General features: G+C 54.6%; 3 protein-coding genes across 5 annotated transcripts in view; 1 reads left to right on the top strand and 2 right to left on the bottom strand.

Moving 5' to 3' along the window:
• The window catches only part of SLC4A5 (solute carrier family 4 member 5), a 43,712-nt gene extending 39,135 nt beyond the window's left edge, over nucleotides 1-4,577 (top strand). The window contains exons 23-26 of the mRNA XM_079328854.1: nucleotides 509-682; nucleotides 1,164-1,325; nucleotides 2,791-2,858; nucleotides 4,374-4,577. Coding sequence (XP_079184980.1) covers nucleotides 509-682; nucleotides 1,164-1,325; nucleotides 2,791-2,858; nucleotides 4,374-4,539 — 570 coding nt within the window. The 3' untranslated portion in view covers nucleotides 4,540-4,577. The remainder of the gene's footprint in view (nucleotides 1-508; nucleotides 683-1,163; nucleotides 1,326-2,790; nucleotides 2,859-4,373) is intronic.
• The window catches only part of TACR1 (tachykinin receptor 1), a 124,561-nt gene extending 99,306 nt beyond the window's left edge, over nucleotides 1-25,255 (bottom strand). For both annotated transcript variants that reach the window (XM_079328855.1, XM_079328856.1), the window contains exon 1: nucleotides 25,246-25,255. The gene's annotated coding sequence lies outside the window, so the exon portion shown is untranslated. The remainder of the gene's footprint in view (nucleotides 1-25,245) is intronic.
• On the bottom strand, nucleotides 9,741-22,549 carry MTHFD2 (methylenetetrahydrofolate dehydrogenase (NADP+ dependent) 2, methenyltetrahydrofolate cyclohydrolase). 2 transcript variants are annotated; one of them, XM_079328858.1, is made up of 9 exons: nucleotides 22,083-22,549; nucleotides 20,377-20,561; nucleotides 19,562-19,684; nucleotides 16,720-16,872; nucleotides 16,175-16,282; nucleotides 14,995-15,087; nucleotides 12,367-12,492; nucleotides 11,479-11,796; nucleotides 9,741-10,824 (listed from the first exon to the last, which is right to left on the bottom strand). In XM_079328858.1, exons 1-8 carry the CDS (start codon nucleotides 22,514-22,516, stop codon nucleotides 11,657-11,659), a joined length of 1,362 nt encoding a protein of 453 aa, XP_079184984.1. In that variant the 5' UTR covers nucleotides 22,517-22,549; the 3' UTR covers nucleotides 9,741-10,824; nucleotides 11,479-11,656. The 2 variants fall into 2 exon arrangements, with proteins under 2 accessions (XP_079184984.1, XP_079184985.1); XM_079328859.1 differs by having other exon boundaries at nucleotides 9,742-10,907; nucleotides 11,566-11,796; nucleotides 22,083-22,243.
• Nucleotides 25,256-26,909: the final 1,654 nt, after the last annotated feature.

A 26,909-nucleotide genomic window follows, 5' to 3' on the forward strand; every position in this document is an offset into this window, starting at 1 on the left:
CCCTGTTCTCATCCTCATCCTCTTTGTCCTCCTTGTCCTCATCCTTGTCCTCCTTCTCATCCTTGTCTTCATCTTTATCCTCATCCTCCATCATTCTTGTCATCTTCCTCCTCATCCTCATCTCCTCCTCTTCCTCATCCTCTTCATCCTCCTTGTCCTCATCCTCGTCATCCTTGCTCTCCTCCCCCCACCTCCTCCTCCTCCTCTACAGACTGTCCCACACTGGCTCAAAAAGGAAGATTGTTACTCCAAGATTTCCATGCATGGGACAGCAGATAGCCAAAACCCTCTGAGAAACACCAAAAACCTGCAAATTCCCTCCCCCTTTGGGGGGAATAAAAGAGGCTTTTCCTGGGCAGCCTATGGGGTGGGGCAGAGGATTAACCCCAGGCCTTCCTCCCCAGGTGGTTTTGGGATCACTGAAGCTCTTGCACCATTTTGGGGAATAAAAGAGGGTTTTTCTGTGGGGTGGTGCTGAGGATTAACTTGGACCTTCCTCCCTGGGCAGTTCTGGGATCGCTGCAAGCTCTTCCTGATGCCAGCCAAGCACCAGCCTGACTACGTGTTCCTGCGGCACGTCCCGCTGCGCCGCATCCACCTCTTCACCCTGGTGCAGATCATCTGCCTGGCCGTGCTCTGGATCCTCAAATCCACCGTGGCTGCCATCATCTTCCCCGTCATGGTGATCCCATCCTTGATCCAAAGGGGTTTTTATGGGATTTAATAGAATTTTTGGTGTGATCCCACCATGGCCACCATCATCTTCCTCATCATGGTGATCCCATCCTACCTTGGAATGGGGTTTTTTTAGGATTGAATGGAATTTTTGGTGTGGTCCCACCATGGCTGCCATCATCTTCCCCATCATGGTGATCCCATCCTTGATCCAAAGGGGTTTTTTTAGGATTTAATGGAATTTTTGGTGTGGTCCCACCATGGCTACCATCATCTTCCCCATCATGATGATCCCATCCTACCTTGGAAGGGTTTTTTTTGGGATTTAATGGAATTTTTGGTGTGGTCCCACCATGGTCACTATCATCCTCCTCATCATGGCGATCCCATCCTCGCTCCAAAGGGATTTTTTTTGGGATTTAGGGGATTTTTGGCTTGGTGGTCACCAGATGTGGGGTTGAGATGCTCTTGGACCTCTTCCCTGCCAGATCTTGGCCCTGATCCTGGTGAGGAGGCTCCTGGATTTCGTCTTTTCCCAACACGACCTGGCCTGGATTGACAACATCATCCCCGAGAAGGAGAAGAAGAAGGAGGATGACAAGAAGAAGAAGAAAAAAGGCAACAAAGGCGACAGCAGCAGTGATGAGGAGGTGGGTGTGGGGTCACCGGGGGGCTCCTGGGGACGGTGGGGACATCCCAGAACTGGGGAGGGAAAATTCCCACTGAAACCTCCGGGTTTGGGATGAAGGTCTTGGATTCCTGGAGCTGTTCCACTGCATGGAGTGAGGGACTCAGAGTCTGGCAGGAGGCTCCAGGGAATGCCCTGGAAGCTGGAAAATCACAGCAAAAAAAAAGGAAACTCTCAGGGAGAAGAGACCAAATTCCCCAGTTTAGGGCACGGCACTCATCACGGCAACTCCCGCCCTGGGATTTGGGAAGAGGAAGGCAAATCCTCCTCCTCCTCTGGAGATTTCGGGTCTCTTGGGGAGCTCCAGGCTGTCTCAGAGCCCCGCCAGGCGCTGCCTTCACCAGGAATTTCCCCATTTCTTCCCCAGTTCCCACCTCCCTCAGTCATTAAGATCCCCATGGAGCCCCTGCCCGCGCAGCCCCGAAACGGGGGCCCCCATTGCCTCAGCCGTAAGTAACGAGCCCAGGAGCCTCTCCCTAACCCCTCCCGTGGGCTCCGCTCGGCACTAACCCCCCGGACACCCCGGATCCCTCCAGACCACCAGGCAAATCCAGGAGGGGAGCGGTGCAAGAGCAGCAGCTGCCAGAGCACCGCTCAACCCAAGCCTGGAGATCGCCAAGATTTCCTCAAAACCCAACGGGAATCTACTGGGTTTTGCCACCTCCACACTGGTGCTGATGGGGGTTTGTGAAAATTATCTGCGTTGGGGATTTTGGTTCCAAAAGCCTCTTGGGAAAGAGCAGATTTGGTTCCATCTTCAGCAAAAATCCTGGGAATAAATTTGGGGGGGTTCATTCCAGGCTGCACCAGGACCCCAGTGAGTTTTGGCTCAGTTTTAAATCCTCAGATGTGGCTGGCACGGCTGGCAGGGCCTTTCCTCTCCCTGATCGCCCCCAAAATCAGCAATTCCCAGGAGTTTCCCACCAGAAAGGTGGAATCTGTGATTCTGGCCCCAAGAAAGGTGGAATTGGTGCTTTTGGCCCTGAAAAACTGAAATTGGTGATTTTGGCCCTGAAAAACTGGAATTGGTGATTTTGGCCCTGAAAAACCGGAATTGGTGCTTTTGGCCCTGAAAAATTGGAATTGGTGATTTTGGCCCTGAAAAACCAGAATTGGTGCTTTTGGCCCTGAAAACCAGAATTGGTGATTTTGGCCCAGGAAAGGTGGGATCGTTGATTTTGGGCCCAAAATTTGAAATTGGTGACTTTGGCTTCAGAAAGAAAGGATTGGTGATTCTGGCCCCAAAACGGTGGGATTGGAGATTTCAGGCCCAAAAAAGGTGAGATCAGTGATTTTGGCCCCAGAAAGGTGAAACTGGTGATTTTGGCACTGAAAGGTTGGGATCAGTGATTTTGGCCCCAGGGAGTGGGGGCCATGGGGGTGTTTTGGGGTCACCTGGGGAGTGTTTCAGCCCCGTGTCCCCCCAGGAAAGAGGGCCTCCACCTGGAGCTTTGCGTTCTGACTCCTCCCCGAACGGTTCGGACATGGATCGCAGGTAACCGGGATCCCCCTCCCCATCCCCATCCCTGGGGGGAATTTGGGATCCTCCCGGCTGATCCTCCTGAGCAATTCCCAAATATCCAGGTGGATTTTGCAGCATCCCTCAAGATTTGGGGTGGTGTCATCCCCGCTGTGGGGTTGGAGCTACAAAAATTCTGCTCATGGGGATTTTCCAGACTCTGAATGCTGAAATTTTGGAAATATCCTCCGTGAATTCTGCGGAGTGATGGGAAAATGTCAGATTTTCATTCATTTCTCAGCGGTAGCCTGGAATAAAACACAAAACTTTTCCAAACAGTGTTAAAATGACGATATAAAATAAAGTTTTTAAAGGGAAGTTTTCAGGGGAACAGAATTTCTACAGATTTTATCACTGGAAATGTTCCAATGGGGCTTTTTTGCCTTTGGAGATTTGGGTGAAAACAAAATATCCGTGTCTGGCTTCTTCTCATTCAGACTAAACAGAATTCCTACAGGAATTAAAAGGGTTAATTTGTTATTCTAAAAGCTAAGAGAAAGGGTAGGAAAAATGCCAAAAAATCAAACCATGTGTGAACAGTCTGCCAAATACATGAATATATGAAAAATATATGAAACATATTAAAAACATATGAAAAATATATTACAAATATATATGAAAAAGAGATGAAAATATATGAAAAACATGAAAAATATATCGAAATAATATATTAATATATGGAATACATATTAAAATGTATTTAAAATATATTAAATATATGGAAAATATATATTAAAATATATAGAAAATTTATTTTAAAATACGTAATATATATATACATAATATATGGAAAATATATGGAAAATATATGGAAAGTATGTGAAAAATGTATGAAAAACATGAATATATGTGGAGAATATATGAAAAAATATATAGGAATAATACATGAATATGTGAAAAATACTGAAAATATATGGAAAACATGAAAAACAAAATACATGGAAAATTTATGAAAAATGTATAGGAATAATATATGACTATATAAAAAATAAAAATATATTAAAAATAGATGAAAATTTATTAAAATATATAGAAAAATTATTTAAAATATGAAAAAATATATATAAAATATATGGAAAATATGTGAAAAATGTGTGAAAACCAGATATGAATATATATGGAGAATATATGAAAAACATATAGAAATAATATATGAATATATAAAAAATACTAAAAATATATGGAAAACATGAAAAACATAAAATACATGGAAAATTTAGGAGAAATGTATAGGAATAATATATTAATATTAAAAATAAAATAATATTAAAATATATGAAAAATACATGAAAACACATGAAAAGTACATTAAAAATACGTGGAAAATACATATGAAAAATAGGTATGAAAAACATATTTTAAAATACATGGAAAATATAGAAAAATCAAACAAAAAGCTCAAACTCTTGAGGCACCAGCCTCTCCCGGGGCGGGTTTGGGGAGCGCCAGCCCCCCTGGCTGCTGACCCCCCTCTCCCCTCCTGCCCCCCAGTATCACCCTGCACCTGAAGATCTCGTGCCCGTCGTCTCCCGCCTTTAACTACTCCCGAAACCCCATCTGTGCCGTGCCCCAGGTGAAGATCGAGATGGAGTCGGACTACGAGGACAGCGACACGGAAAAGGCTCCGCGGGACGTGGGCAGCGAGACCACGCTATAGCCCGCGGCACCGCCGAGCCAATCATTTATATATATATATATATATATATCCATAGCGCCGTATCCATATATATATATAAAGGAAATTGGGTTCATTTCTCTCTGCCGGACGCACGAGGCCCCGGCGGCCCCGCGCGCTCCCGAATTCCCCTCCCTTCCCGCTGGGAGAAGGCAACGCCGCTGGCGGCGAAACGGGGCCGGAATGGTGGGGTCGCTGATTTTGGTCCCAAAAAGGTGGAATTGGTGATTCTGGCCCCAGGAAATGTGGGATCGGTGATTTGGGCCCCGAAAAGGTGGAATTGGTGATTCTGGCCCCAGGAAATGTGAGATCGGTGATTTGGGCCCCGAAAAGGTGGAATTGGTGATTCTGGCCCCAGGAAATGTGGGATCGGTGATTTGGGCCCCGAAAAGGTGGAATTGGTGATTCTGGCCCCAGGAAATGTGGGATCAGTGATTTTTGTCCCAGTAAAGGTGGAATTGGTGATTCTAGTCCCAGAAAGGTGAAACTGGAGATTTTGGCCCCAGAAATGTGGGATTGGTGATTTTTGTCCCAGGAAACATGGAGTTGGTGATTCTAGTCCCAGAAAGGTGGGATTGGTGATTTTTGTCCCCGGAAAGGCAGAATTGGTGATTCCGGCCCTAGGAAATGTGGGATTGGTGATTTTGATCCTGAAAAGGTGGAATCGCTGATTTTGACCCCAGAAAGGTGAAACTGGTGATTTTGTCCCCGGAAAGGCAGAATTGGTGATTCTGGCCCCAGGAAATGTGGGATTGGTGATTTTTGTCCCCAGGAAGGCGGAATTGGTGATTCTAGTCCCAGAAAGGCAGAAACAGTGATTTTGGCCTTGAAAAGGTGGAATTGGTGATCTTGGTGGAATTCATGATTTTGGCCTGGAAGGTGGGATTGCTAATTTTGGCCCCAGAAAGGTGAAACTGGTGATTTTGGCTCTAGAACGACAGAATTGGTGATTCCGGCCCCAGGAAATGTGAGATTGGTGATTTTTGTCCCCAGAAAGGTGGAATTGGTGATTCTAGTCCCAGAAAGGCAGAAACAGTGATTTTGGCCCAGAAAGGTGGAATCGATGATTTTGGCCTTGAAAAGGTGGAATTGGTGATTCTAGTCCCAGAAATGTGAAACTGGTGATTTTGGCCCAGGAAAGGCAGAATCGGTTATTCTGGCTCCAGGAAATGTGTGATTTTTGTCTCCGGAAAGGTGGAATTGGTGATTCTAGTCCCAGAAAGGTGAAACTGGTGATTTTGGCCCTGAAAGGGATTGGTGATCTTGGTGGAATTCGTGATTTTGGCACAGGAAGGTGAGATTGCTAATTTTGGCCCTAGAAAGGCAGAATTGGTGATTCTGGCCCCAGGAAATGTGGGATTGGTGATTTTTGTCCCCAGGAAGGCGGAATTGGTGATTCTAGTCCCAGAAAGGCAGAAACAGTGATTTTGGCCTTGAAAAGGTGGAATTGGTGATCTTGGTGGAATTCATGATTTTGGCCTGGAAGGTGGGATTGCTAATTTTGGCCCCAGAAAGGTGAAACTGGCGATTTTGGCTCTAGAATGGCAGAATTGGTGATTCCGGCCCCAGGAAATGTGAGATTGGTGATTTTTGTCCCCAGAAAGGTGGAATTGGTGATTCTAGTCCCAGAAAGGCAGAAACAGTGATTTTGGCCCAGAAAGGTGGAATCGATGATTTTGGCCTTGAAAAGGTGGAATTGGTGATTCTAGTCCCAGAAAGGTGAAACTGGTGATTTTGGCCCTGAAAGGGATTGGTGATCTTGGTGGAATTCGTGATTTTGGCACAGGAAGGTGAGATTGCTAATTTTGGCCCTAGAAAGGCAGAATTGGTGATTCTGGCCCCAGGAAATGTGGGATTGGGGATTTTTGTCCCCGGAAAGGCAGAATTGGTGATTCTAGTCCCAGAAAGGCAGAAATGGTGATTTTGGCCCTGAAAAGGTGGAATTGGTGATCTTGGTGGAATTCATGATTTTGGCCTGGAAGGTGGGATTGCTAATTTTGGCCCCAGAAAGGTGAAACTGGTGATTTTGGCCCTAGAAAGGCAGAACTGGTGATTCTGGCCCCAGGAAATGTGGGATCGGTGATTTTGATCCTGAAAGGTGGAATTGGTGATTCTAGTCCCAGAAACATGAAATTGGTGATTTTAGCCCAAAAAGGTGAGATTGCAGATTTTAGCCCCCAAAAGGCAGAATCAGTGATTTTGGTCCTGAAAAGGTGAAATCTGTGATTTTGGCACCAGACACGAGGGATTGGTGATTTTGGCCCCGGAAAAGTGGAATTGGTGATTGTAACCCTGAAAACATGATTTTAGCCCCGGAAAGGTGGAATTTGTGATTCTGGCCTGGAAGGTGGGATTGCTAAATTTGGCCCCAGAAAGGTGAAATTGGTGATTTTGGCCCAGGAAAAGCAGAACTCATGATTTTGGCCCCAGAATGGTTGGTCCCAGGAAATGTGGGATTGGTGATTTTGGTGCAGGAAAGGTGAAATAGGTGATTTTTGACTCAGGAAAGGTTTAATTGGTGATTTTGGGCCCAGAAATTCGGGATTCTTGATTTTGGCTGTGGAAAGATAAAATTGGTGATTTTGGCCCCAGAATGGTGGAATTGGTGATTTTGGCCCTGCTGTGGCTGCTGGGCTGGAGGAGCTGCAGGTGCTCAGGGCTGTGGCAGCACCAGGATGTGCCAATGGAAAAGGGGGATGATCTGGTGGGTGCTTTTGGGGTGGGAGGAGGTTTGAGGGGCACACAGGGATGGGCAGAGCTCATCCCTGCTCCCAGACTGCTCTTAGGAGCCCCATCCTGGGCAGGGAATGGGGTTATTGGGGGGGTGTGGGGCAAAAAGGGCTGGTCCAAACCCTGCTGGGCAGCCCGGGGGTGGCAGTGGGGCTGGAGGAAACTGACTGTGCTGGGAGGAGGAGGAACAGCAGGATGGGGATGAAGAGGAGGAAGTACCTGGGATGGGGATGAAGAAGAAGAGGCTCCTGGGATGAGGAGGAGGAAGCATATGGGATGAGGATGAAGAGGAGGAGGAGGTAGGGCAGGATGGGGATGAAGAAGAGGAAGCTCCTGGGATGGGGATGAAGAGGAAGCAGCTGGGATGGGGATGAAGAAGAGGCAGGACAGGATGGAGAGGAGCCCAGGGAGGGAAGGGAAGGAGGAAGAGCAGCTCAGGGTGAAGTGTTTTACCACTTGAGGGCAACAAAGGGGGACAAGGGGGCAGGGAATGGGGCCCTGGCTCCTGCAGGGAGTCGGGATTGGTTCCTGAGAGAATCAGGAATGGGTTTCTGACTCAATTTAGGATGGTTTCTGCAGAGAGCCAGGGATGGTTCCTGATGGAATCCAGGCTGTTTTTTGCATGGAAATGGGAACAGTGGCTGAGTGAACCCCTTTGGTTGCCCACCCCACATCCTCACCCCTGACCTCTCCCAGCCCCAGCTCTCCTCCAGCCCTTCTCTCCCTGCAGCAATCTCCTGGCTGGTGGAAGCCCCTAGCTGGGGAATCTAAGGATTCTCCCTCTGGAAGAATCCCCTGGCTGAGGAATTCAGGGATTCCCTTGGGCTCTGCTCCCACCCCAGCCCCACGCCCCCAGTTCCACCCAGCAGTATTTTGGGGGGGTCCCCAGGGGCTCTTCCCACCCAGAAAGGAGCAGCTCAGGTCCAGGCAAGCTGAGCTGGGGCTGGCTCTGCCATTTTTCCAGCAGGGCTGAGGCTTTACAGGGTTTTTTTCCACCCACAGCCCAGGCCCAGCTGTGTGTTAGGAACACTACTCCCCTCAAATCAACATTCTCCCTGTTTTTCCTGGATGAACCCTTCAGTTCTGCTCCCTCCCAGAGCCCCCAGGCCCTTCCTGTGAGCAGAACCGACCTGACACTGACACCAGCAGCACTGGGACACCAGTTCAGCACTGCAGCTGGGACCAGCTCAATATTGCAACTAGGACCAGTCAAACACTGCAAATTGGGACCAGTTAAACACTGGACCAGTTCCACACTGCAACTGGGACCAGTCACACAGTTCAAACTGGTCTGAACTGGGCACAGGACAACCCCTGTAAATACTCAAACCCCACAAAGACTCCAAGGCCATTTCCCATAGCATTTTAGGTTCTGGCAGCTCCTGGCACACCTGGCAGTGCCCTGGCACAGACCTGGAGGGGCTCCCTCGTGCTCCTGTCCCCACCCTGTGCTGGCTGCAGCCGCTCCAGCAGGGCTCTGACACTTCCACCCTGCACCTGGCTCACCTTTCTCTGCTCCCCAGGCTTGGGGAAACACTGGAACCTCTGCAGCCTGCTCTGGGCTCAGTTTGTCCTGTTTTTGGCAAAGCCCAAACCCCTGCAGCCTGCTCTGGGCTCAGTCTGTCCTTTTTTAAGCAAAGCTCAAACCCCTGCAGGCTGCTCTGGGTTCACTTTTCCTTTTTTAAGCAAAGCCCAAACCCCTGCAGGCTGCTCTGAGTTCACTTTGTCCCTTTTTTAAGCAAAGCCCAAACCCCTGCAGGCTGCTCTGAGTTCACTTTGTCCCTTTTTTAAGCAAAGCCCAAACCCCTGCAGGCTGCTCTGGGCTCAGTCTGTCCCTTTTTTGGCAAAGCTCCCCACAAGGTTTTTGGTTTCTTTGTACAAAGCTCAGCAGCCTCAGCTCAGCTGCCTCCAGCACGGCACCACTTGAACCATTTTGTATTTCTCGGTGATACAACCTAATAAAAACCTTGTTTCCACAAGTCCCAGCTCTCAGTGTGTTTCTGGAAATCCCAAATTTCCCTCCCCATGGGGTTTTGGCAGGAGGGGGTCAGTGCTGGGGGCTGCTGCTTCAACCTTTCAGAACCCTAAAAATCAGAATAAAACAGAGAGATTGTTGGGTCTGGCATCACAACAAACCTTTCCTGAAAGGTGGGATCAGCTCCTCTGGGAAGAGGCCAGAATTCACCTGGACAATCCTGCAGGGAATAATCAGAGCCTGCAAACAAATTCCTTCATCCTCTGCTGTGGATTTAGCCAGGAAACATTCAGGAAGCTGGGCAGGATTTTTCCAGGCAGGATAGGATGAGATTTTCCCACTTTTCAGCCCAGGTGGAGCAGTTTTGTCTCTGGGTGGGAGCCCTGCTGAGAGGAAACTCACAAAGGCTTTCAAACAACCCCTGCTCATTTCCAGAAATGAAATAATTGCTCAGTAATAATTAATAATCAGGGCACAAAAAGGATTTTTTGTCTTCTCACACTTTATTTAGCCAGCCTGCACTACTCACTGAGCACTCACACTTTACAACACAGTGCAGGAAACCTCCACCCCCACCCACCTGCCAAGGTGTTCTTTGGTTAGGAAAATAAAAAAAGGAAAAAAGAAAAAAAGGCTTTTAAAAAATTCACAATTCAAAGAGCAAAAAAGCTCAGCCTAGCTGCACTCCAGAACATGTTACACCAGCTCAGGGCCTGTGCAGGCCCAGGACACAAATATGGCTTTCATTTGAATTTTTTTTTTTTTTTCAAGTAATTCCTCTACAGAAGAGCTTAAACTAAACATCCAGCAGTGAGGAGGGAATTGGGAATGCCAGGATTGGAGAACAGAGGCATTGAGGTGAGAATCCCATGGGATTGCTGGGATTGCCAGGATCCCCAGCAGGGGCTGGGCTGGCTCAGGAGGGGGGATAATCCCAGACTAAACAAGCAGGAGTGGGGATAATCCCAGACTAAACACAAAGCAGGAGTGGGGATAATCCCAGACTAAACACAAAGCAGGAGTGGGGATAATCCCAGACTAAACACAAAGCAGGAGTGGGGATAATCCCAGACTAAACACAACCAGGAGTGGGGATAATCCCAGACTAAACACAACCAGGAGTGGGGATAATCCCAGACTAAACAACCAGGAGTGGGGATAATCCCAGACTAAACACAAAGCAGGAGTGTGGATAATCCCAGACTAAACACAAAACAGGAGGAGTTTGGATAATCCCAGACTAAAAACAAAGCAGGAGGAGTTTGGATAATCCCAGACTAACACAAACCAGGAGTGTGGATAATCCCAGACTAAACACAAACCAGGAGTTTGGATAAACCCAGCTCAAACACAAAGCAGGAGGAGTTTGGATAATCCCAGCTCAAACACAAAGCAGGAGGAGTTTGGATAATCCCAGCCCAGCCACACTTCCAACAAATCCCTGTGACCTGCGGGTGGGGAAGAGCCCCACGTGTGAGACAATAAATAAAAACTATTGCAGCTCCTACCGGCCTGTGGGAGCCAGCCTGGAACGTGCTGGGCCAGACAGGGCCTGGCTAGGCCTGGCTCTGAGGGGCCCATGAGGTTAGGCCTGGCTCTAAGGGGCCCCATGAGGTTAGGCCTGGCTCTGAGGGGCCCCATTAGGCTTGACTCAAGGGCCCTTGGCAGGCCCAGCTCCCAGGGGCACATAATAATTAGGCCTGGCTCTCAGGAGCCTCTGGCTAGACCCAGCCCAAGGACTCCTGGCTAGGCCCAGCTCAAAGGGCCTGGGCTAGACCCAGCTCGAGGGTGCCTTGTTCTACCTAACTCTGAGGGGCCCATGGCTAGGCCCAGCTCCCAGGGACCCCATTAGGCCTGGCTCAAGGGCCCCTAATCAGGCCCGGCTCAAGGGCCCTGTCAGGCCTGGCTCAAGAGCCCCGCTAGGTGGGCAGGGCCCCGCTAGGCCTGGCTCAAGGGCCCTGCTAGGCCCGGCCCAAGAGCCCCGCTAGGCCTGGCTCAAGGGCCCCGCTAGGCCCGGCCCAAGGGCCCCGCTAGGCAGGCAGGGCCCCGCTAGGCCTGGCTCAAGGGCTCCGCTAGGCCCGGCCCAAGGGCCCCGCTAGGCCCAGCCCAAGGGCCCCGCTAGGCCTGACCCAAGGGCCCCGCTAGGCCCGGCCCAAGGGCCCCGCTAGGCCCGGCCCAAGGGCCCCGCTAGGCCCGGCCCAAGGGCCCCGCTAGGCCCGGCCCAAGGGCCCCGCTAGGCCCGGCTCAAGGGCCCCGCTAGGCCCGGCCCAAGGGCCCCGCTAGGCCTGGCTCAAGGGCTCCGCTAGGCCCGGCCCAAGGGCCCCGCTAGGCCCGGCCCAAGGGCCCCGCTAGGCCCGGCCCAAGGGCCCCGCTAGGCCCGGCCCAAGGGCCCCGCTAGGCGGGCAGGGCCTCGCGCCGCTGCGGTTTCAGCCGTTTCTTGGCTGCGATGATGGTGTTCTTCATCAGCATGGCCACCGTCATGGGCCCCACGCCGCCCGGCACCGGCGTGATGTAACTCGCCTTCTTCCTCACCCCTGAGGAGAAAAGCTGGGCTTAGGGGCCAGGCCAGGCTTCCCAGCCTAAAGCCACATGGTTTATGTCAGGATTAAGGCTTTAGGAACGGTTGGTTGGGGGGCAGGGCCCAGTGGGTCCAGCCTGGCTGTGAGAGGAGCTGAACTGCCAAGGGCAGGGTGGGGAAAAGTGCCAAGCCAGGCCTGGAAGCACAAGGGTCCAAAACAAGAAAAAAGCCAGGCCTAAAAGGGCCAAAAAGCCGAGCTCAAAAGCACCAAAAAAGCAAAGCCTAAAAGCAACAAGGAAGGCCTGGAAGCACAAGGTCCCAAAACAGCAAAAAGCCAAGTCCTAAATGTGCCAAAAAGCCAGGCCCAAAAGCACCCAAAAGCCAGGCTCAAGAGCACCCAAAAGCCAGGCCCAAGAGCACCCAAAAGCCAGGCCCAAGAGCACCCAAAAGCCAAAAAGGTTGGGACTGGCGCGCGGAGGCTCAGGAGGCTCCTCTCCCCACGGGACATCCCTGAGCTCAGTGACACAAACCTGGCTCTGTCTCCCCCTCCCCAGGGGCCATCAAAAGGCTCCAGGAGTCTCCTCACCTTCGAAATCCACGTCGCCCACCAGGCGGGGCCGGGCCGTCAGCGGGTCCTGCACCCGCGTGATGCCCACGTCGATCACGGCCGCGCCCTCCTTCACCATGTCGGCCGTGATCAGGTTGGGGATGCCTGCAAAGAGACACAAATCTACTCCCAATCCCTCTGTTCTGATGTTCCCAGGATGTTCCAACACACCTGGGGATGCCTGCTTCTCTAAATAATTGGGATTCAGGAGTATTGTGGAGATTTTTCCAACCTAAACCAGCCTAAAAAATACAAATCTACTCCCAATCGCCTGTTCCAACATTCCCAGGATGTTCCAATCCACGTGCATCTTCCTGCTTCTCTAAATAATTAGATTTAGGAGTCTCAAGGGTTTTTTTTCAATCTGGACCATCCTAAGAAACACAAATCTGCTCCCAATCCCCCTGTTCCAATGTTCCCAGGATGTTACAGCACACCTGGGTCTTCCTGCTTCTCTAAATAATTGGATTCAAGAATTTCAAGGGTTTTTTCCAACGTAAACCATCCTAAGAAATACAAATCTACTCCCAATCCCTCTGTTCCAATGTTCCCAGGACGTTCCAACACACCTGGGGCTTCCTGCTTCTCTAAATAATTGAGATTCAGGAGTATTATGGAGTTTTTTCCAACCTAAACCAGCCCAAGAAATACAAAACTACTTCCAATCCCCCTGATCCAACGTTCCCAGGATGTTCCAGCACACCTGGGTCTTCCTGCTTCTCTAAATAATTAGATTTAGGAGTCTCAAGGGTTTTTTCCAACCTAAACCAGCCTAAGAAATACAAATCTACTCCCAATCCCCCTGATCTAACATTCCCAGGATGTTCCAACCCACCTGCACCTTCCTGCGTCCCAAAATAATTGGGATTCAGGAGTCTTATGGGGTTTTTTGCAACCTAAACCATCCTAACAAATACAAATCTACCCCCTTCATCTCTCAAAAAATGGGATTCAGGAATCTTAAAGGGTTTTTTCCCCAACCTAAACCATCCTAGGAAATGCAGATCTCCCCCTTGATCCCTCCATCCCAGTGTTTCAAAGATGTTCCAACCCATCTGGGCTTTCTTGCTTCTCAAAATAATTTGGATTCAGGAATCTCAAGGATTTTTTTCCAACCTAAACCATCCTAAGAAATGCCAATCTACCCCTTGATCCCTCTCATCCCAATGTTTCAAGGGTATTCCAAGCCACCTGTGCCTTCCTGCTTCTAAAACAAATGGCATTCAGGAGTTTTAAGGTTTTTTTCCAACATAAACCATCCTAAGAAATGCAAATCTCCCCTCAGTGGCACAACCAGCTACTGGTGCTCAGCTCAGGTGTTCCAGCTGGCAAAGGGGAAATGCCAGTTGGATTTTTGGAAGGAATCTGTCCCTGGAAGAGCAGCTGTGGCTGCCCCATCCCTGGAAGTGTCCAAGGCCAGGCTGGACAGGGCTGATCTGGTGGGAAGTGTGCAGAGGGTTGTAACAGGGTGATCTTTAAGGTCCTTGCAGTCCAAATTCCATTACTCCATGTTCCCTGATAATCTCTGAGCACAGAACAGGAATCCTCCTCCTCCTCCTCCTCCTCAGGGAGTTCTGGCAGAACAGCCAGAACCTGACCCCTCCTGCAAGGGGAAACCTTCCAGCATTTCACCTCTGCAGCTCTTTGCTGCATTTTCCACCTGCACCAAGGCAGGAGGAGCTGGGGCAGTGTTCAAACCCACCCCAAATCCACCCCAGCCCAGCTGGGCTCAGCTTTGGCTGGGCCAGGGAGGGAGGGAGGGCTGGCAGAAACATCCTGGGACTAACCCAGCCTTTTAGGGTGGGGTGAGGATCTGCTCCTGCCAGATATCAGGGGGATCCACCCCCAGCTTGGCTTTATCTCCATCCCTGGAGTGTCCCCTGCTCTGCTCACACCTCCCAGTCACACCCACCCCACCTCTGCACAGAGCCACCCCCAGCATCCTCAGCTTTCCTGCACTTTCCATCCATATCCCACCTCCAGCTGGGCCAGGGGGGGTCAGGCTGGGTTTTGGGAAAGGTTCTGCCCCCAGAGGGTGCTGGGCACTGCCCAGGGAATGGGCACAGCCCCGAGGCTGCCAGAGCTCCAGGAGTGTTTGGAGTTTGGGGTGTCTGTGCAGGGCTCCAGGGTGGGATTCTGGGGTGTCTGTGCAGGGCTCCAGGGTGGGATTTTGGGGTGCCCTTGCAGGGCTCCAGGGTGGGATTCTGGGGTGCCTGTGCAGGGCTCCAGGGTGGGATTCTGGGGATGCCCTTGCAGGGCTCCAGGGTGGGATTTTGGGGTGCCCTTGCAGGGCTCCAGGGTGGGATTTTGGGGTGCCCTTGCAGGGCTCCAGGGTGGGATTTTGGGGTGCCCTTGCAGGGCTCCAGGGTGGGATTCTGGGGTGCCTGTGCAGGGCTCCAGGGCTGGATCCATGATCCTGCTGGGCTTCCTCCCACCCCAGCCCATCCCACGACTCTCCCTGGCTGTTCAAGCTGTGCTCAGCTGCTGTTCCCCATTCCACAGCCAGAACCCCAAACCGGGGACACACCAGCAATCCCAGCTCCAGGACCCTCTCAGAGCCCCCAGGGACACTCCATGACCAGGATCCAACATCCCCAGCCCCCTGACCTGCAGCTGCCACCACGATGTCAGCACGGATGGTGTGCTGCTTCAGCTGCTCCTTGGGCGTGTAGCGGTGCGAGATGGTCACGGTGGCATCACCTGTGGGGACAGGGCAGAGTCACACACTGCCCCAACCAGCCACTGCCTGCAGCTCTGAATCATCACTTTGGAGAGTTAAGATTGTAGATAAAGGTTAGAAGCAATCCACATTGATCAGGGTGTAACACACTCCCAGCCCAGCCACTGCCTGCAGCTCTGAATCATCACTTTGGAGAGTTAAGATTGTAGATAAAGGTTAGAAGCAATCCACATTGATCAGGGTGCAAATTAGATAAAGAAATTATTAGATTATAGGTTAATTATTAGATGCTTAAGCTGGAGGTAACAGAGGTATTGTGATAAACTTGTTTCACTTTTATTTATAGAAGAGGATTATAAGAACAAATTGAAACCACCAGTGAAACAATGGTTAAACCTGGACTTTGTACCAGTTCATCACAAAGCAGGGGACCTTGGATTGTGCCAGAGGGTCACAGAAAACTGATGAAGACTCTCCTTACTTCATGCTTCAAGAACACAGACCCAATTCAAGAGAAGAATTGCTCACATGTGAAGGACTATTGGCCTCATTTTAATAGAGAGAGGGGATGGGAGGTGCTGCAAATGTATGGAATGTAAGATTTTGGGAAACAAACAGAGGACAAGGAACTTTATAGGGGCTGCCACATCTCTAGGGGATTACCCCCTGGAGTGCCTTAATAAACTTGGAAAGTTTAATTAGTTGGAGAGGCTTTGTCCATGAACATATGAGTTTTAAGGATTCATCTTCACTTTCAAGGCCACCCCTGAGCTCCTCAGGAACATCAGGGTCTGCTGGTGAACCCCAGGATCACCCTTGGAGGGAGAGGCAGGGATTTGGGGTGGGACAGGACAAGGAGTCACTGAAGGAGGCTCGGGGGGGAGCTCCTGGCTCTCCACAATGACAGGAGGGGGCAATGACCAGGGAACTGCTGGGAGTGCTTCAGGAGGTGAAAGAGCAGAGTTGGGAGGGTCCTTGGGAACTGCTGGAGTGTTTCAGGAGGTGAAAGAGCAGAGTTGGGAGGGTCCTTGGGAACTGCTGGGAGTGCTTCAGGAGGTGAAAGAGCAGAGTTGGGAGGGTCCTTGCCCGAGGCCACCCCGCCCCTACCTCCGGGCCGCTCGTGGCTGCCGTCGGTGTGCAGCAGCATCGCGATCGGCATCCCCACGTTCTTGGACCTGCCTGCCACCACCACGTTCCTGCCCAGCGTGGGGATCCCTGCAGGGGACAAATCACACAGGCACAGCCTGTCCTGAGCTGGGAGTGACCCACAGGACCTCTGATTCAGCCCTGAGCCCTACACACACCCCCAAATTCCCACCCTGGAGCCCTGCACAGGCATCCCCAAATTCCCACCCTGGAACCCTGCACACACACCCCCAAATCCAAATGCTCCTGGAGCTCCAGCACCTTCTGAGGGCAAAACCTTTCCCAAAACCCATCCCAAACCCCCTGCCCCAGCTCCAGCCATGCCCTTGGTGCTGTCCCTGTCACACAAAGCTCAGATGTCACCTGTGCCACTCTTCATACCCAACCCTTGAGCTCTCCAGCTGGAAACCCTCCAACCTGTGCAGGAATTCCCAGGAACCAGCCAGATCCTGCAGCACTTGGTCTCACCAAGCTGGAACTCCCATGAGGTGCCCACGTGCTCTCACCTGTCCTCTGGATGATCTCCCAGACACCCTGGGGTGTGGCAGGCAGCATGGAGTCCTGGTCCAGGCACATACGGCCCACGTTGAGCACGTGGAAACCGTCCACGTCCTTGTGTGGGCTGACGGCGTTACACACCCTGCGCTCGTCGATGTGCTCTGCAGGGACAGGGAGAGCTCAGGGACAGCTGGGACAGCTGTGCTCCAGCTGTGCTCCAGCTGTGCTCCAGCTCAGGGAACAGCTGTGCTCCAGCTCAGGGAACAGCTGTGCCAGCTGTGCTCCAGCTCAGGGAACAGCTGTGCTCCAGCTGTGCTCCAGCTCAGGGAACAGCTGGGACAGCTGTGCCAGCTGTGCTCCAGCTCAGGGAACAGCTGTGCTCCAGCTCAGGGAACAGCTGTGCCAGCTGTGCTCCAGCTCAGGGAACAGCTGTGCTCCAGCTGTGCTCCAGCTCAGGGAACAGCTGTGCTCCAGCTGTGCTCCAGCTCAGGGAACAGCTCTGCCAGCTGTGCTCCAGCTCAGGGACAGCTGGGACAGCTGTGCTCCAGCTGTGCTCCAGCTCAGGGACAGCTGGGACAGCTGTGCTCCAGCTGTGCTCCAGCTCAGGGAACAGCTGTGCCAGCTGTGCTCCAGCTCAGGGAACAGCTGTGCTCCAGCTCAGGGAACAGCTGTGCTCCAGCTGTGCTCCAGCTCAGGGAACAGCTGTGCTCCAGCTGTGCTCCAGCTCAGGGAACAGCTCTGCCAGCTGTGCTCCAGCTCAGGGAACAGCTCTGCCAGCTGTGCTCCAGCTCAGGGAGCAGCTGTGCTCCAGCTCAGGGAGCAGCTGTGCTCCAGCTGTGCTCCAGCTCAGGGAACAGCTGTGCTCCAGCTCAGGGAGCAGCTGTGCTCCAGCTCAGGGAGCAGCTGTGCTCCAGCTCAGGGAGCAGCTGTGCTCCAGCTGTGCTCCAGCTCAGGGAACAGCTGTGCTCCAGCTGAGGAACAGCTGTGCCAGCTGTGCTCCAACTCAGGGAACAGCTGTGCCAGCTGTGCTCCAGCTCAGGGAACAGCTGTGCTCCAGCTGTGCTCCAGCTCAGGGAACAGCTGTGCTCCAGCTGTGCTCCAGCTCAGGGAACAGCTGTGCTCCAGCTGTGCTCCAGCTCAGGGAGCAGCTGTGCTCCAGCTGTGCTCCAGCTCAGGGAACAGCTGTGCTCCAGCTCAGGGAACAGCTGTGCTCCAGCTGTGCTCCAGCTCAGGGAACAGCTGTGCTCCAGCTCAGGGAACAGCTGTGCTCCAGCTGTGCCCTGCAGCTCTGATCCTCAGCAACACCGAGCCCTGGTCAGAGCTCTGACCCCCAGCCTTGAGCTGGAATTGTGACTCCAAACAGGAGCTGACACCAAATTTGAATTGTCAGCCTGAGCCAAAGTTGTGACCTCACACTGCAGTTGTGACCACAAACTGGAGCTGTGACCTCTAACTGGAATTGTGACCTCAAACTGGAATTGTGATGCCAGCCTTGAGCTTCAATTGTGACCCAAAACTGGAATTGTGACCTCAAATGGGAGCTCTGACCCCAATTCTTGAGCTGTGATGTCAAACTGGAATTGTGACCCCAAACTGGAGCTCTGACCCCAAACTTGAATTGTCACCCTGAGCCAAGTTGTGACCCTCACACTGCAATTGTGACCCAAACTAGAGCTCTGACCTCAAACTGGAATTGTGACGCCAGCCTTGAGCTTCAATTGTGACACAAAACTGGAATTGTGACCTCAAATGGGAGCTCTGACCCCAATTCTTGAGCTGGAATTGTGACCTCAAACTGGAATTGTGACCCCAAATGGGAGCTCTGACTCTGATTCTCAAGCTCAAACTGTAACCCCAAACTGGAATTGTCACCCCAAGCCTTGAGTTGCAATTGTGACCCCAAACTGGAGATCTGACTCCAGGTCCTGAGCTGGAATTATGACCCCAATCCCTGAGCTCTGAGCCTTGAGCTGGAATTGCAACCCCAAACTGGAGCTCTGACCTTGAATCCTGAGCTGGAATTTCAACCCCAAGCTGGAATTGCAACCCCAAACTGGAGCTCTGACCCTGAGCTGCAATTCTGACCCTGAGCCAGAGCTCTGACCCTGGAGCCCATTCAGAGTTTGTGGCCTGAAGCTCCCCAGCACTCCCAGCCCTGCTCACACCCAGGGCATTTCCAGGCAGCCCCAAGGCATCACCCAGCTCAAACTCCCACCCTAGCAAGCTGATCCTCCCAGACAGAAATAGATTCCATGGCCTGCAGCCACTGAATCCTGCAGGCAGCTGCTGCTGAGGGGCAGCATCAGGGCAGGATCCCCTCTGTGCTCCCCATCCTGCAACCCCTGGGAGCTTTTTGGGAATGGAGCAGGGGGAATTAATCCCATGGTGCTGAGGATCAGGGCAGGATCCCCTCTGTGCTCCCCATCCTGCAACCCCTGGGAGCTTTTTGGGAATGCAGCAGGGGGGAACTGATCCTATGGTGCTGAGGATCAGGGCAGGATCCCTTCTGTGCTCCCCATCCTGCCATCCTTGGGAGCTTTTTGGGAATGGAGCAGGGGGAATTGATCCCCTGGTGCTGAGGGGGAGGATCAGGGCAGGATCCCATCTGTGCTCCCCATCCTGCAACCTCTGGGAACCTTTTGGGAATGCAGCAGAGGGGAACTGATCCCCTGGTGCTGAGGGGCAGCATCAGGGCAGGTTTCCCCCCTTGTGCTCTCCATCCTGCAATCCCTGGGGATTTTTGGGAATGCAGCAGGGGGGAACTGATTCCCTGGTTCTAAGGGGCAGGATCCCCTCCCCTCATTGCCTGCAGCCCTTGGCAGCTTTTTGGGGGGGATTTGAGCTGCTCACCGGGCAGGGGAAGCTGCACCAGCAGCCCATCCACGGCTGGGTCGCTGTTGAGTTTGCCGATGAGCTCCAGCAGCTCCTGCTCGGTGATGGAGGCCGGCCTGAGGATGGTCTCGCTGCTGATCCCTGGAACGGCCACACCCAAGCGTCAGCCAGACAGCGACCCGCCCACATTTTGTGGTTTTGAACCGCCCCGCTTCACTGCCTGCCTTAATCGGCAAGGGTGGAAGGGTTTGTGCAGCTCCCAGGCTGGAGAGACCTTCACAAGTCTCGGGATTTGTTGTTGAGGGTGATTATGTGGCACTGGTGGCCTGGGAAAGGGTGTTTGGGAACCTCCCAGGGCAGGGAAAAACTCAAACAAAGGCTGCTCCCCCCATAAAAATTAAAACCACAGGGCCTGGATATAGTAAAAAAGGGAAGTTTGCCTAAAAATGCCAGCTCCAAAAGCAGCCTCAGCTGCTCAGCTGCTGGTTAAATGATAGCATTGATCAGCCCTGACCCTGAGCAGGACCTTGATTTGCAGGATGGGAAGGAGTCAAAGAGCAGAGAGGAAAAAGATGGAAAAAAGAGGCCAAAAATCCCCTCCTGTGCTTTTTATGGCTCTGGGAGAGCTGAAAAACCCCAAACAAAAGCTTGAGTTACCCTGAAGGATCAAACAGACCACACTTAACCACACCCCAGTACAACAAGCAGCCACAAGAACCTGAATTGTGGATAAAGGTAAAAAAGCCAACAGGTGGGTACATCCCAAAAAGCTTCCAGCATCGAGGATTCCCAACCAAACTGTGCTATTTTTAACAAGGAAACCTCTCACTCACCCACATCAGCCGCAGCTTTGGTTTTGTTGAGGACGTAGGAGTGGCTGGCCGGGTTCTCCCCCACCAGCACCACGCTCAGGTGGGGCCTCCTGTTGCCTGCAGCCACCCACTGCTGCACCTCGTGCCGCGCCTCCTGCCGGATCTGCCGGGCCAGCTTCCTCCCCGAGATCACCACGGCGTCCCCCCTGCAGCACAAAGTGTCACCGCAGCCCCGGGGCCACCAGGAGCCAGCCCCGGCGGAAAGGCTCGGTCCCTGGGCTTTGGCAGCAGCGTGTTCTAGGCGCGGTTCCAGGATCAAAGCTGGTACCAAGTGAGGCAGAATCGGAACATCCCGAGCTGGATCACTGACTGACCCAGCTCCTGGCACTACACCCCAAAATCCCGCCCTGTGCAAATATTCCCTGAGTTCTGGCAGCCTCGGGGCCGTGCCCATTCCCTGGGGACTGCTCCAAAACTCACCGGGATCTTCCCCCGACACCGGAGACCCCAGGGGCAGGGAGAGCACCGGAGTGAGCTCAGGGCAGTGCTTGGAGCAGGGTGGGCTGCACGGGGGTCTCTGCCCCTGGCACCCCAGTGCCTGGCCAGTGCTCAGGGGTCTCTGTCCTTGCCGTACCACAGAAGGCTCAGGGATCTGTCCCTGTCACCCCAATGCCCAGGGAATGCTCAGGGTGCTTTTTTTTCCTCTGTCACACCAGGGAATGCTCAGGGGTCTCTGTCAAGGAGTAACCAAGAAGAGGGGGTAGTCTCCTTCCTCACTCAGAGGGGTCTCTGTCCCTTTCACCCCAGTGCCCAGAGGATCTCTGTCCCTTTCATTCTGGGGATGATCGGGTGGTCCCCATCCCCCTGGTCCCAGGCAGCCCTGCTCTGCTCTGGTCTCTGTCCCTTTCGTTCTGGGGCTGTTTCTGTCCCTCTCACTCTGAGCTGTCTCCATCCCCCCAGACTGTCTCTGTCCCTCTCACTCCGGGCTGTCTCCATCCCCCCAGACTGTCTCTGTCCCTCTCCTCTGAGCTGTCTCCATCCCCCCAGACTGTCTCTGTCCCTCTCACTCTGAGCTGTCTCCATCCCCCCAGACTGTCTCTGTCCCTCTCACTCTGAGCTGTCTCCATCCCCCCAGACTGTCTCTGTCCCTCTCACTCCGGGCTGTCTCCATCCCCCCAGACTGTCTCTGTCCCTCTCACTCTGAGCTGTCTCCATCCCCCCAGACTGTCTCTGTCCCTCTCACTCCGGGCTGTCTCCATCCCCCCAGACTGTCTCTGTCCCTCTCACTCCGGGCTGTCTCCATCCCCCCAGACTGTCTCTGTCCCTCTCACTCCGGGCTGTCTCCATCCCCCCAGACTGTCTCTGTCCCTCTCACTCCGGGCTGTCTCCATCCTCCCGGCTGTTTCTGTGCCGTCTCCATCCCCCCGGCCCAGCCCCGCTGCGGGGCCGCTCCCGCTCCCTCCCCGCCCGTTCCCCTCAGCAGCCCCGCACTCCCACGCAAGGCGGCCGCGGGATTTCATCAGCCTGCAGCGCCCGGCGCGGCCGCTGGGGGCCCGCCCGCCCAGCCCGGAACCGCGGGGGCGAATCGGGCCGCGACCCCAGCGCGGGGGAGCCCGAACCGGGCCGGGCCTCCCCCCACACAGCCCTCAGCGAGCGGAGCGGGGCGGGCGCTGCTCCCACCTGCCCCCCCAACCACCCCCGCACCCCCTCGGTGCCCCGGGCCGTACCGGGCGGCGCTGAGGTGCAGGCGGCGGGCGCGGGGCTCCAGCGCGGCGCGGCTGAGGGAGCGGAGGGGCTGGAGCGCGGACGCCATTGCGAGGCCGCACCTCAGCAGTGGCAGGAACAGCACTAAGGGAAACGTGGCTGCTCGCCCTTTATATAGCGGGTAAGCCCCGCCCCTTCCCCACGGCAGCCAATGGAGTTCAGCAGGAAAAGTGATTGACTCAGGTTTGCCGTCCCGGCACCTGCGCGGCTCGCGAGGGTGCGGAAGAGCCGCTGGTGCTGATCTGAAATCCGGAATCCTCACCCGGCAGCGACCGCGGCAGCGACACGCGGCATGAAAAATAACATCAACACCGGCAGGTTCTTCATTTGGTATAACTGGTGTCACCGCTGCAGCTCCCACAATGAACAGGGTGTGGGTGGCTGAGAGATTGGACATGACCGCAGAGGTACCCTGGGCTGACCCCCAGCTCTGGGGGGATTCTGCCCCTGGACCCGGCTCAGGTGAGACGCCACCTGCAGAGCTGAGACATCACCTGGATGATGTGGAGCTGCTGGGGCCACTCGGGACCCGGGCTGGGAGTGCTGGAAAGGTTCACCTGAGGAAGGGAAGGATCCAGGGAGAGCTCAGAGCCCCTTGCAGGGCCTGACGGGGCTCCAGGAGAGCTGCAGAAACACCGGGAGCGCCCGGAGCTGCTCCCAAAATCCCGGTGAGACTCCAGCCCCTCCCCCACCCCACCCTCACACCTGCCCCTCCACCCCGACCCCGGGCCCGAGCCACGCCCCTTTTGAGATCCTCCTCCCTCCGACCAATCAGATCGCTCGGTCACGCTGTGGCCACGCCCCCTCATTGTTACCTCACAATGCGGGCTATTGTTACCCCACCCACACGCTTTTTTCTCGACTCCTATTGGCTGAGCCTAAAAGGGGCGGGGCTTGCTCCGGCTATATAAAGAGCCGCCGATGCTCGGGTTGGCAGTTGCTGCGGCGGCGGCGGCAGGAGGAGGAGACCCCGGGAGAGGAGCTCCGAGCAGCGCCGGGAGGAGACCCATGGGGCGGGCGGAGATCCGCTCTGCGCCGCCTGCCCGGTAACGAAGGGCGCGGAGACCCCACCCGTGACTCCGCTCCACGGAGACCACCCAGCCCACAGCGCGATAAGCACAGATCACCCGGCCCCCCCCTCCATGGTGGAGAAGGACCGCGGTGACCTGACCCCTTCCCACATCTCCCCACAGGATAACCACGGAGACACCCCGCTCCCCGCTCCTCTGCTTGGGGTGAGGACGACGAGGGACCCCGACAGAGCATCGACCTGGGGGCGAGGACACCGAGGGACCCTGACAGAGCATCGGCCCGGGGGCGAGGACAACGAGGGACCCCGACAGAGCATCGGCCCGGGGGCGAGGACACCGAGGGACCCCGACAGAGCATCGGCCCGGCCTGCTAAAAGTAATGACAAAATAAAGTTGAAATAAAACCACATCAAGTGTTGTGCCTGATCTTTGCTCTCCCAGCGAGTCACTCGCCACCCAAACCAAGCTCGCAGCCCCGCCCGCCCCGTGCAGAGGAGGTCGGAGACCCTCGGGTGGGCGGGGAGCGCGGGGGGCCCGGGGGTGTCTCCGTCCCCCTCCTCCCTGGGCGGTCCTGGGGGGTCTCGGGCCTCTCCTGGTGGGAATGGCGGGGCTGGGGGGGTCTCTGGCCGTGTCACACCGGGGGATGGGGGTGGGGGGTCTCTGGCCGTGTCACACCGGGGGATGATGGGGCTGGGGGGTCTCTGGCTGTGTCACACCGGGGGATTCTCAGGGCTCAGTTCCGTGTGGTTCTGTGGTGTCACATGACTGTGACACTTGCGCTGCCATCAAACAGGCCAAGCGGGTGAAGCCCCTCTGGTATGGGGGGCGATGGTCCAAATATAAGTATGGAGAGGCCTGGCAGATTGACTACATCACACTGCCTCAGACCTGCCAGGGAAAACATTATGTGCTGACCATGGTGGAAGCCACCACTGGATGGTTGGAGACCTACCCTGTGTCCCATGCTACTGCCCGCAACACCATCCTGGGCCTGGAAAAGCAGGTCCTTTGGAGGCATGGTACCCCTGAGAGAATTGAGTCAGACAGTGGGACTCATTTTAAAAATAAGCTTGTCAACACCTGGGCTAGGGAACATGGTATTGAGTGGGTGTACCATATCCCTTACCATGCACCAGCTGCAGGTAAAGTGGAGAGGTACAATGGATTGTTGAAGACCACCTTAAAGGCATTGGGTGGGGGATCTCTCAAGAACTGGGAGCAGCACCTGGCAAAAGCCACTTGGTTAGTTAACACTCGAGGTTCCACCAACCGAGCAGGCCCTGCCCAGTCTGAAGGCCTTAAGGGAGATCTGACCATAGGATGAAGTATAGACAAATGTTATTGTTGAGTGTTGCCACCATTGTATACTAGATTCTATGAATAGAAAGAAATGTGTAAGTGTTGAAGGTTTAAGCAAGTCAGAGGAAGTTTTCATATCGTGTTTAGTGAGTGTGTATCCCAATCGTGTGTCAATGATCACGATATGGGATAAGGGGTGGAATGTTATGGGTTGATGTTTAGACTGGCTCCTCTCCTTGCTTCCCCCGTGCAGCTGCCGGTCCCTCCCTCGGATGGTTTTATCTAGGCTGGTGTTTTCCGTCTCTCTCTCTTGCTGTGCTTCGGTTGTGGGCTGTGTCTTGCTCTCTGCCGTCTGCTCAGCTGTAACCTCCTCCCCTGGCTGCTTTGACCGTTTTTTCCATTTTCACCTGAAGAACAATATTTTCTGAGCTCAGTGAAGAAAGGAATTGTGAAAAAGAAAAAGGGGGGGGGCCCTTTGGAGCTCTTTTTCCCCAAATTTGTCCTAAACTTGAACACTAAGAAAGGTCACACTGCAATTAGAATAAATTTCTTCGTTTTGAATTAAACATAAATATATTTGTTGGCCGTGTTTTGTTGGTGAATAAATCCTTAATCCTTGTGGCCATAAGTCTTGCAACTTTTAGCCATGCTGTTGTCGTGTGTAACTAGAACTCACTTTTTTTGTAGAAGATAAGAAAAATAAACTGCACTTTGAAAAGCAACTGGCAGTCCTGTCTCCTGGCTGGGACCCCCAGAGACCCCTCCTCATGGCCTTGGAGCATTCAAGAAATGGGACTGGGGCCCCCAGAGACCCCTTCCTCTGCTTCTTGCAGGGCCTCAAGGGGCTCCAGGAGAGCTGCGGAGGCACCGGGAGCGCCCGGAGCTGCTCCCAAAATCCCGGGGTGACCCCGGCCCCTCCCCCACCCCGCCCTCACACCTGCCCCACCCCCCACGACCCCGGGCTGAGCCACGCCCCTTTTGGGATTGTCCTCCTCCCGACCAATCAGATCGCTCGGTCACGCCGTGGCCACGCCTCCTCTCTGTTTCTTCACAATGTGGAACGTTGGTTGCCCCGCCCCCACGCTTGTTCCTCGACGTCTATTGGCTGTTCCTGAAAAGGGCGGGGCTTGCACCGGGATTACAACGATCCACCGTTGCTGGGGCTCAGACCGGCGGCGGCGGCGGCGGCAGGAGGAGGAGACCCACGGGGCGGGCGGAGATCCGCTCTGCGCCGCCTGCCCGGCAACGAAGGGCGCGGAGACCCCACCAGAGACTGCTCCGCTCCACGGAGAGCAGCCCAGCCCACAGCAAGGTAAGCACGGAGACCACCCGACCCCCTACGTGGCAGAGAAGGACGGAGATGACCCGACCCCCTCATTCCCACAGTGGGTGAGGACGGAGACGATCCGGCCTCCACTTAGCGGTGGAGCCGCAACGAAGGGCGCGGAGACCCCACCAGAGACTGCTCCGATCCATGGAGACCCCCCCCATCCACACCCAGGTAAGCACAGAGACCACCCGGTCCCCTCCGTGGCAGAGAAGGACAGACATGACCTGATACCTTATTCCTATAGTGGGTGAGGACGGAGACGATCCCGCCCCCCAAGAGCGGAGGAGCGGCAACGACGGGCGCGGAGACCCCACCGATGGCTCCGCTCCACGGGGACCACCCAGCCCACACCAAAGTACGCACGAACAAAGACCCCTCTGGACCCTCCCAGTAATGGGAAGCGGGCGGAGATGTCCTGACCCCTCATTGCCACAGTGGGCGAGGACGGAGATGAACCCGCTGCCCCCTCGTAGCGAGGAATCAACAAGGAAGGGCGCGGAGACCCCACCGATGGCTCCGCTCCACGGAGACCCCCCCCCCCCTCCCACACTAAGGCAAGCAGAAACCACAGAGACCACCCGGCCCTCTCCCAGTAACGGGAGGAGGACGGGGATGACCTGACTCTTCATCCCCATACAGGACGAGGGTGGAGCCCATCGGACCCCTCCGTCCCGGGGGAGGACCGACACCGTCGGGCCCCTCCGTCCCGGGGGAGGACCAACACCATCGGACCCCTCCGTCCCGGGGGAGGACCGACACCATCGGGCCCCTCCGTTCCGGGGGAGGACCGACACCATCGGACCCCTCCGTCCCGGGGGAGGACCGACACCATCGGGCCCCTCCGTCCCGGGGGAGGACCGACACCATCGGGCCCCTCCGTCCCGGGGGAGGACCGAGCCCATCGGACCCCTCCGTCCCGGGGGAGGACCGACATCATCGGACCCCTCCTTCCGGAGGAGGACCGAGACCGCCCGGCCGCCACCCACTAGGGGTGGAGGTTAGGAGTAGACCCGCTACCTCCTTAGTTGGGGGACGGAGAAGAGCCCGGACCCCCCCGATCACGGGGCTGAGGACGGGATGGCCCGGTCGACACCCACTAGGGGTGGAGGCTTGGAGTAAACCCCGACCCC

Source organism: Erithacus rubecula (assembly GCF_903797595.1).
Source record: "Erithacus rubecula genome assembly, chromosome: 29".
In the NCBI taxonomy this organism is placed as follows: domain Eukaryota; kingdom Metazoa; phylum Chordata; class Aves; order Passeriformes; family Muscicapidae; genus Erithacus; species Erithacus rubecula.